This window comes from Sinocyclocheilus grahami, unplaced genomic scaffold (genome assembly GCF_001515645.1).
Source record: "Sinocyclocheilus grahami isolate Dianchi unplaced genomic scaffold, SAMN03320097.WGS_v1.1 scaffold178.1, whole genome shotgun sequence".
NCBI lineage: Eukaryota > Metazoa > Chordata > Actinopteri > Cypriniformes > Cyprinidae > Sinocyclocheilus > Sinocyclocheilus grahami.
Genome location: NW_015505357.1, coordinates 2,795,753 through 2,805,414, shown reverse-complemented (window position 1 = coordinate 2,805,414; position 9,662 = coordinate 2,795,753). Strand labels below are relative to the sequence as shown.

The window sequence follows — 9,662 nt, the reverse complement described above, 5'->3', positions numbered from 1 at the left end:
TATATATATATCCTGACTCAGAAGTCACTTATGCATATTATTCCTCTCTTATTAATAATGTATGTCTAGCATGTTTAAAAAAAAAAAAAGTCTCATATACTCATACATGCTGCATTTATTTGATCAAATACAGTAAAAACAGTAATATTGGGAAACATTTATCAAATTTATAATAACTGATATATATTTTAAAATGTAATTTAATCCTGTGAGCGCAAAACTGAATTTTCAGCAGCTGTTTCTCCAGTCTTCAGTGTCACACGATCCTTCAGAAATCATTCTAATATGCTGATTTGGTGGTAACATTTCTTACTATTATAAATGTAAGAATATATGAAAACATATATTGTGTTTTTTCAGGATTCTCTGGTGAATAAAAGGTTTAAAAGAACAGCAACTATTTGAACTAGAAATATTTTGCAATATTATAAATGTCTTTACTGTCACATTTGAATGTGTCCATGCTGAATAAAAGTAGCAACAATTTTAGCATAAAGCTTCAAAATATTGCTTCTCTGTCATTTATTGATTAGGCCAAATAAGCTTTTATGCTAGTCTACTGCACACCCGCTGTAGTCCACAATGCTGAAACTTTCTAAATAATAAAGTTGGGGCAAGTCTTCAACTGCTTGTCAACTGCTGATAAAAAATCTGATCCCTGAACACGAACATTCAAAAAGCAGTCAACAAACATTTGAAGTTTTTCGTATATAAATTTCTGATTTCTCATGTTACTGATTGGCTGATTGAAGCATCTGTCCATTAAAATTGGCTGACAGTGAGAGTTCAGTCAGAGAGAGAGAGCAGTGTGATTAGAGGCAGCTGGTCAGGATGACCTTCTTCATCTGGAATTTACACTGGGAAACATGACAGGAACGATGTACAGTATCTCCAAGTTCCATGCTCTCTTCCTCTCGGTCTTGGAACGCGAGGATGGCTGGGTCTCTTGGAAAACCCTGATGAATCAACATCCCCACCTCCTGATATACATGCTCAGCAGTGTTACAGAATGGACCTGCAGAGCCAAGCTGTTCAAACACACACACAAACACAACAACAACAACAACAACGGCAACATTCAGTTATTGAGACCTGGCTGGACAATGTGTTCCACTTGTGCTCCAGTGTTTTTTGGACAACGGTAGTAGTAACAACAAAGCATAAAAATCTCTCAGTGTACAGTTCTAATATCCATTTGTGCAAGGCAAGGCCATATTATTTAAGTATCCTTTCTTAAGTTTTACAGTGTACCTTAGTTTTGGCACACACTTTTGCTTTTAGTGTTGAGATGGAAAGCTTTTACAACTAATGCATTTGCTTATTTCTTTTAATAAGTAGAGACACTACCATTCATTTTGCACAAACAGACGTGCACATAGTGTCTTCTCTCTGATCTCAATGGAGCGATGTGCATCTTTGATCTCTCTGAGAGAAAAAATAGACAGGACACAACAGAGTCACCAAAATAAACCCTGCTCGTGTGCAAAGTCTACCAGTATGTAATGACTTTTGAGGCCTTTCTATAGTATTTAATTTCAGTTGTGAAGTTTTTGCGAGTTATTTGTCGTTTCAAATTTTCGTGGTTACTGAAGTGGTGTTTGAAAATCTGTATATACAGTAGGTACGGAAAGTATTCAGACCCCCTTAAATTTTTCACTCTTTGTTATATTGCAGCCATTTGCTAAAATCATTTAAGTTAAATTTTTTTCCTCATTAATGTACACACAGCACCCCATATTGACAGAAAAACACAGAATTGTTGACATTTTTGCAGATTTATTAAAAAAGAAAAACATACTTAGGACCATGTGATATTTCAGTTTTTCTTTTTTAATAAATCTGCAAAAATGTCAACAATGCTGTGTTTTTCTGTCAATATGGGGTGCTGTGTGTACATTAATGAGGAAAAAAAATTAACTTAAATGATTTTAGCAAATGGCTGCAATATAACAAAGAGTGAAAAATTTAAGGGGGTCTGAATACTTGTATATATATATATATATATATATATATATATATTTTTTTTTTCACTTTCTTTGGGGGTTCCGGTCTTAATTGGAATTCACATAATTCACATTTTTCCGGACCAGGATTGCCACTAGTAAAGGACTTTGGAGAGTTTGGAGTTAGGAATAGCATACTAGCGTACAACTCTGTCAAGAGTAGTATGCTAGTAATGTAGTATGCTATACTAGAAAGAGTAATGCTTGTCCTATTCCAAATTGGTGCCATCAGCCTTGTCAGAATGACCCCAAAAACTACAACCTGTTTACACTGAAATTAACTAAATTTGCAGTTCCTTTTAGTTTGCAAACTGACCTCTAGCTCCAAAAGAAAAACATCAGCAACATGTACTTTTGTGCATTCGTTGAGGAAATGTTTAGTCATTTTTAAAAATGAACTTATCAGTGCTGGTTATGGCAAATAGCCTCACCAGCTTCCTGCAACAACCTGCTTTCCCTTCCTGCCTGTTTCTTTTGGGACCTTCTATAAAAAGCTTTAGGAATTGTAGCAAAATTCCCTTTTTTAATCTATGTACCCAAGTATTGATACATGTATTTTCCACATAATAGGCCAGATAATTATTATATAACCACTGGTCAGATGGCTTTCCTCTCTCAAAGGCTTTCATGGAAATAGACCTTAAAATTACATTGGCAATCAATGTAATCTTTTAACCAGGTGCACATTGATTTACCAGCACCAGACAAACATTAGTCGTAAGATGAGAGGAAAAACAGTTGTGATCAAAGGTTCTGTCATCATAAACCCACTGAAAATGAGGAACTAACTGTGGCCGAAAAACAGGATGGAGTGTAATTTAGATAGTCTTCTGTTTAAATGCCTCACAACAGCCTCCATGGCTGGTTTAAGATATTTCACCTGCCCACACACACACACACACACACACAATCCTAATAAGTGTACTGGCTCACAGCCACATAGTTTAATGTGAACTGAAGAGTTTGCCATTTTGTTAGCAGGTTGCTCTTAACTCACCCCACTGAGTTCAGCTGAAACACAGCTGTCTATACTACTCCAGTTCTAATCTCTACTATCAGCAGACACGTTATAGTTTGGCTGACTCATTTGTTTAACTATTCCATAAGGAAAGAAAGGCTGGAGAGATGGAGGGAAGGAGCAATGTTCATTAACGAACATTAAGGCACCTGTTACAGCCTGAGGCACTGAAATGCATGTGTACTGTATATGTGGGGAACTGAATGTTTGCTAAGTGTATGAGAACTATTATCAGTCATGAAATAAAATATATCACCTAAAATTTGAAAAACACAACATCATTATCTATTAATTAGTCAACAAATGGTCTATTCTCTATTGGCATAAAAACAAAGCCACACAGATGCTTGTTTTGAATGTGTGCACTTGATATGAGGCCATTATTTACTCACCTGCCATGGCAGGCAACGTCATATTAAACCCTGTAAACAGAGGGAATATTGTCTCGACTATAAGCTGGAAGTACTACTACCTCAGTGTGTGTGACTGGAAATAGTGAGTCGGTTCAGAACTTGGATAGCAGTTAGGAAAGCTCTTTCTGTTGTTTCTAAATCTGTCAAGCATGTTAGAGGCCTTCAACAACACTTCTTTTATAGATTAATAAGCTCAATGCATTTCACAGACAAACACACGCTCACTTTTTCAGACTGATAATGCACTGTTTAGTTCAATTACATTACATTTTTACATATTTTACGCAAGTGATGCTTGCCTTTTCCAAACTGGCCCCCATGATATTATATACATATGTATTGTTTGTATTGTAAAATCAGTTATTAAACTGCATTAAATTAGATTGCAATCCACTATTCAAAAGCAAAAGATCCAACTAAAGGATCATCGTAGGTTAAGGTAAAAAAATGATATTGTTGGTAATTATTGTGGTAGAAAAAGAAAAAGAATCAAGTGATGCATTAACATGTCTGGTTTCATTTAGGGAACTTTTCAGATGGAACAGGGATTTTACTTTGATTTCAGTCTCGAAACATGTAAATAATGTCTGGTGAATCCCCTTCAAATGGGACTAAAAGATTACACAAAAACGTTTCTTTCTCTGGAAAGAGTACAGTCTTTTTTTCACCAGGCAGCATTGCATTGTGATGCATTTCCTGCACAATCTCTCTACCACATCCTGTCTGTCTACACATGTGACTTGTATCTGCACTCTCTCATAACCATGCTCACGCTCTGTGATCACTCCAAGATGCCACATACATCAATCCATTCAACTTCCTTAGCAACATGCACCAAAATACACTTATGGATTGCTACAATGGCTATTCTTTTGCACATACTGACAGCAAAGAGATTTTAGGATTGTTGCTGTGTCTCTATTAATCCCCCCATCCCCCCGCTGTGTATATACCTCTTGTTAATTGGGTTGATTACTGATTGTGCTCCTCTCATGTTAATTAGGTTAATTATCTGAACGTGCTCCTCCCAAACTTTGTTAATAAAACATCATTTAGTGGATTGGAAGGACGTTGTTGCACAAAAATCTGCAGCCTACACCCTTAGGACACAGACCCGACCAAGAAGCTCTAAAATAGCCTTCAACAAGACACCCACACCTCATTCACTTCCTGTCATAACGGACACTAAACTAACATCTCACACTGATCAAGAGTCAGTTTCGCCTGTACACATTTAAGCTTGACTCTCATAAGATGGGTTTGAGACAGTGTTGCAGACAGTGAAAAAGTAACCAGTTAAATTAAAACTCACAAAAGTGAGAATAAAAGTTGCTAAGACAACAAAACAGTAACAGCAAAACATGGCTGCATACATAGTGATGTTGGCAAACAGGTTTTGTTCCATTTCTTATTTTCAATAGCAGTTTTATGCTTTAAATATCAGGGCCAATAGCTGTGTTATTTTTCTAAATTAGTCTGTCAACAGCAAAACCTTCCTAATTTATGTAAAGTCTAAATATTATGTGGTTTAAGTTCAAACTATTTAATAATACTCCAGTGACAAATGTAAGTTAGTTTCACCAGAATAATATAATGCATAGAGGAAGCTCGACTTATTCTGGCCTCTTCTTCTTCCTCAAGTTATTATATAACAGACTCTAATGAAAAACATGCACATAGACACAGACTGTTTTGTGTGAGGCTTGGAAACACAGAATTAAGGATGCAGTCAGAGCTCAGAAAATATAGCACTGGCGCAGTCTCTCGAGTTTTGTATGTCAGTTGTAACGTCTGTGGACAAAAGCCATTGTGCATGAACTGAACTAACTTTCTCCAAAACGTTCTCCTTGTTAAGTCAAATATATTTAGTTTTTGCTGATGGTGCAGGCCTAAGCCAAGACGACATTTGGCACTGTTTACTGACTCCATTTCCCATGTTAGCAACCACACACTCTGCAAACACCGCTCTGTAGTGTTAAATAGATTTTCTGAAGATATGTGGCCTCATTTATTAATGACATATAAATAGCCTATTTATCCTCCTGAGACCCTGTGACCTCATATGAGGACATTATATTTTGGTGTATTTCTCTGAGACTATACATGCCACAGTTTTATTAGTCTGGATGTCCTGTACAGAGCACATTCAGGGCTTTTCAGAGATACTAAATGTTTGGATATTTCACTATGACCACTCCCTCTCCTTGGTCTTCAAATATGTCTGATATTATATCACACAATTAAAACCAAGAAACCATGGTTACTATAGTTAAACTATGGCAACCACAAATTAACCACGGTTTTGCTACACTAACCATAGTTTAACCATGGTATTTGTGGTAAAACTGTGGCTATACAAATGGTAATCAATACACCAAAAAACCATGGTTACTACACTTTTACTATAATAAAACCATGGTTAATTTTTGTAAGGGTAGTAAAGCTTACTTTAGCAAACATCATTAATAAGATATAAATATGCATATTAACAAACTTGAGTGCCCCATCTCTACCAAGCTCCCATCTCTCATGCCGTGCTAATTGCACACAACCACTGTCAGCCCATTGTTTTGCCCAAGCATTAAAAGGCCCATTCATGGCTTTGCTTTGGGTTCCCTTGTCTCCTAACTAATTATGCATTCAGACTTTTTTTTCAAACTATCGTCATGGCATGAAATGACTTCAGCCTTCGAAATCTGCTTCAAAACCCAATTACGTCTTCAGCTGACAAGTTACCCACACACCCGTCTCCATAACCAAAGACAAAACAATAGCTAATCTAGACACCGGCAACTATGCAGTACTGACACCAGCGACCATCCAAAGAGGTTCTGACGTAATGGGCACCGGCTGTGAAGGCAGACAAAAGGGAAACGACGTAAAGAGAGCAAGAGAAAATAGAAGGGGGAGAATTTTGTGACCTGGAAGGTCAGGCTGTACACTGGGGTGAGGATGCGGTTTGTGTCTTGTCAACGCACCATGGGGGAATGTGTTTTGTGTGTGTAGGCAGAGGGCAAGGGTTCAGCTCTGACCTAAAAGAAGAGAATCTAAGCTTGTGGCCTGGAATCCTGGGGTCACTCTTTAGATGCACATTCCGATGCATATTCCTAACAGCAATCCACACATTCCCTATAATGAATTCGTTTGACATCACTGAAGGTCTCTCAGAGTCCAGCATTAGAGGAATGCAACCAATCCCTTCATACTACAATACACACAGTCTCTGCCCCATCGGACGATGTTGTTTTTGAGGTTAGGAAAGCACATTAGGGTGTAGTCTTTTGTATGAGCTGCCGGTATCGTAAGTGCAAAGAAAAATATTTTGGAAAGAAATCAAAGACATCTGCACAATAAGAGCACTTGTGCTCAAATGGCAGGGAGTTTAGTGTGAAGTGGACTTCAGGGAAAATAACCTGAGCATATGTATTCAACATAGAAAAGGACAAAAAACGTGCTAGAGAAATTATGAGGGAAAAATACCATCCTTTTATTTTCAATCTACATTTTCACAAAATAAAAAATAAAAAAATAAAAATAAAGTTATTTACACATACATGCCAAAAAGGCACTTATTAAATATCCTTCAGGACCAAAGTATTTTCAAATATGATCTTCAATTATGATCAAATAATAATAAAAAAATCCTTCATTTTGTACATCTTCAATTAAAAAAAAAAAAAAAAAGGGAATTTTTTTTTTTTTAAATAAATAACTTAAACGAACAAAATGTACAAACATTTGCTTCTTGATTTAGGTGCAAAATGTGCACCAGGAAATAAAGTTAGACAATGTTAAACTAGTTGACAAAGTGAATAAGACACACTCGTCCACATTTTTGGGTCGGTTATATTATTTGTTACAGAATTTTAAACAATATTCCAGCGACAAACAGACATCCACATCTACTTTCAGCATTTTAGACTAATCTGAATACTTCGTCTAAAATAATATTCAAGTTGCCCAACCAATATTTAGCTAATGTTTTGTATTCAGATGCTTTTGGCACACTTAAAATTATTACCAACTTGACCAAACAGGCTCTCAATTTTTCTCAGAAAACAAGATGAAAACACCGTTTTATCATCACTGGATTCTTTGGTTTATCTTGGCGTCCACTTTTGGTCTTCAGTTTCCTTTTCGCTCATTTTAAACATTTAGTCTTTGGCTAAGGGAGTCTTTGAATTCTCAGTTCGCTTTTGTTTCTCACAGTTTGCTTTCCTCCTCTTCCAGGGGTCGGTTTAGTCCGGGAATGTACTTCAACAACCTCCGCCTGAAGCTCTTCTGTTTGGGTTTGCGCTGCAGTGTGCTGAACCCTCCGCACTGCTGTTTCTCTCCGTCAGGCACAGAGGATGACGACGGCAGGCCCCTCAGGTAACTACGTGTGCTCGCGCTGCGGGTCAAGGTGGTCTTGGCAGTAGCGAAGAGCTCGCTAGCGGGTCGGATGAGGCGTGGACGGCCGCTTTGAGTCTTCTCTTGGTTTGAGTCGAGCTCGTCGTTGCTGGCGTTGTTGGAACGCTCCCCCTGGAAGATGCAGGTTTGGTAGAGTGGGTCATCCTCAGTTGTGGCAGCACTAAGATGGCTGATGCTGCTGCTTGTGCTCCCGGTGCCACATAATGCACGCATGGCTGCGGGGCTCGGAGCTCCCAGACTACCGTATAAACCGGCTGACTCCAGAGACTCATACACAGCCACATCACTCATGACGATGCCTGTGAGATTGAAAACAGATAGCTAAATTAAACTCTGGAAATGTTTTAAAGTGCCCCTATTATTGATTTTGAAAATGACCCTTCATGCAGGGTGTAACACAGCTCTAAGAGAATGAAATCATCCTGCAAAGTTATCTGAAAGCGCAAAAGTTATTGTCTCTCAAAAGAAAGAGTCTACTCTGAATCAGTGAAACAAGTCATTTTTAAAACGAATCCCAAGCTGTTTCATGTTGACATCAACATTAAATATTAGCATATTGCCCACCCACTTATTGGTCTTTTCGAGTTGGTCTGAATAAAAATGCAAATTCATTCTTTGCCACTAGGTGCCGCTTTTGGAGTGGTAAAAATAGCGGTTTCCCCGGTAACGCTGTACACAAAGCAGCACTGTGCTCACAAACGCTGCTTTATCAGACATTACAGGCATGATGAAATGGAAATTAATTTGACCACTCGGACCAATCACCGCAGATTAGCATCACATCACGGTTTGTAAAAATGAATCGTTGAGCGAATCGTTTGGGAGTCGTTGACGTTGAGCAAGTAAGGTAAAAATAAATGCATATTATAAGACAATGAAAGTGTTTTTTGACCTTGCATGCATGTCAACCTGTTGTTGGGGACTCCCAAAACATGAACCTTTCATAACCCATAATAACCCACGAAAATTACTCCCCGTTTTAAAATAAGTCTTTAAGGGATCCTGCAGGCTAGTGTTGCTTTCGTCAACGAAAATTATGACTAAATATCATCGTCAACGAACCTTTATCAATGCAACGTAAATGCTGGTCATGTGACGATGACTATAATTAAATGTATAATGCAATATTGTTGACGAATAAAAACGACTAAATGTGGTTTACAAAATAAAAACTATGCTAAAATGTCTCTTCATTTTCGTTGACCAAAACGAAATGTTATAACGTTATTTCGTCTCGTTTAGTCGCGTTATTATTATTATTATTTTGCAGTATTTCTGTTTCCTGGTTGTCGCTTCAGGGGCTGCATCAGGTCGCACTGCGCAGACGCAGGCGACGTCACTTCCTCAAGCCCCACACTTTTTTTTTGCTAAATATTTTTAAAATTGCTAAAATGTTCAAAAAAGCAGCTATTATATAATATCCATTTCTAATGTCGCCAATAATTAGAGAGGCACTGAAATTCCGGCTGCCGAAAATTAGTTCACCGCTCAGGTTTCACCGTCATGTGGTGTGACGCTCTGCGTATTTTCCCGCTCTATGTGTATGTGCGCTCCGCTCAGTCGCTCACGGCCCATGTGAGTGCTCCACTCATATACCGTTCATGCTCATTGGAACAGCAAAGTCAGCTCAAAAATCAAGCTGACAGGAAACATCGATGTAGTACAGTATTGTTTCTGTCTTCAACTGTGTTGTAACATGGTGTGGTATATGGGCAACTCTGGTAACGCTGCCCTCTCATTCATTGATCTGCTAACCGTTATGCTCACGTGTCCTCTGATAATAATAGCTTTCTAGGATTAAACATTATTTGGATAATT

At 37.9% G+C, this 9,662-nt stretch overlaps 1 protein-coding gene across 1 annotated transcript in view; it reads right to left on the bottom strand.

Annotated features, from left to right (window-relative positions):
- Positions 1-6,919: 6,919 nt before the first annotated feature.
- The window catches only part of LOC107594022 (general receptor for phosphoinositides 1-associated scaffold protein-like), a 19,257-nt gene continuing 16,514 nt past the window's right edge, over positions 6,920-9,662 (bottom strand). The window contains exon 9 of the mRNA XM_016283949.1: positions 6,920-8,143. Coding sequence (XP_016139435.1) covers positions 7,638-8,143 — 506 coding nt within the window. The 3' untranslated portion in view covers positions 6,920-7,637. The remainder of the gene's footprint in view (positions 8,144-9,662) is intronic.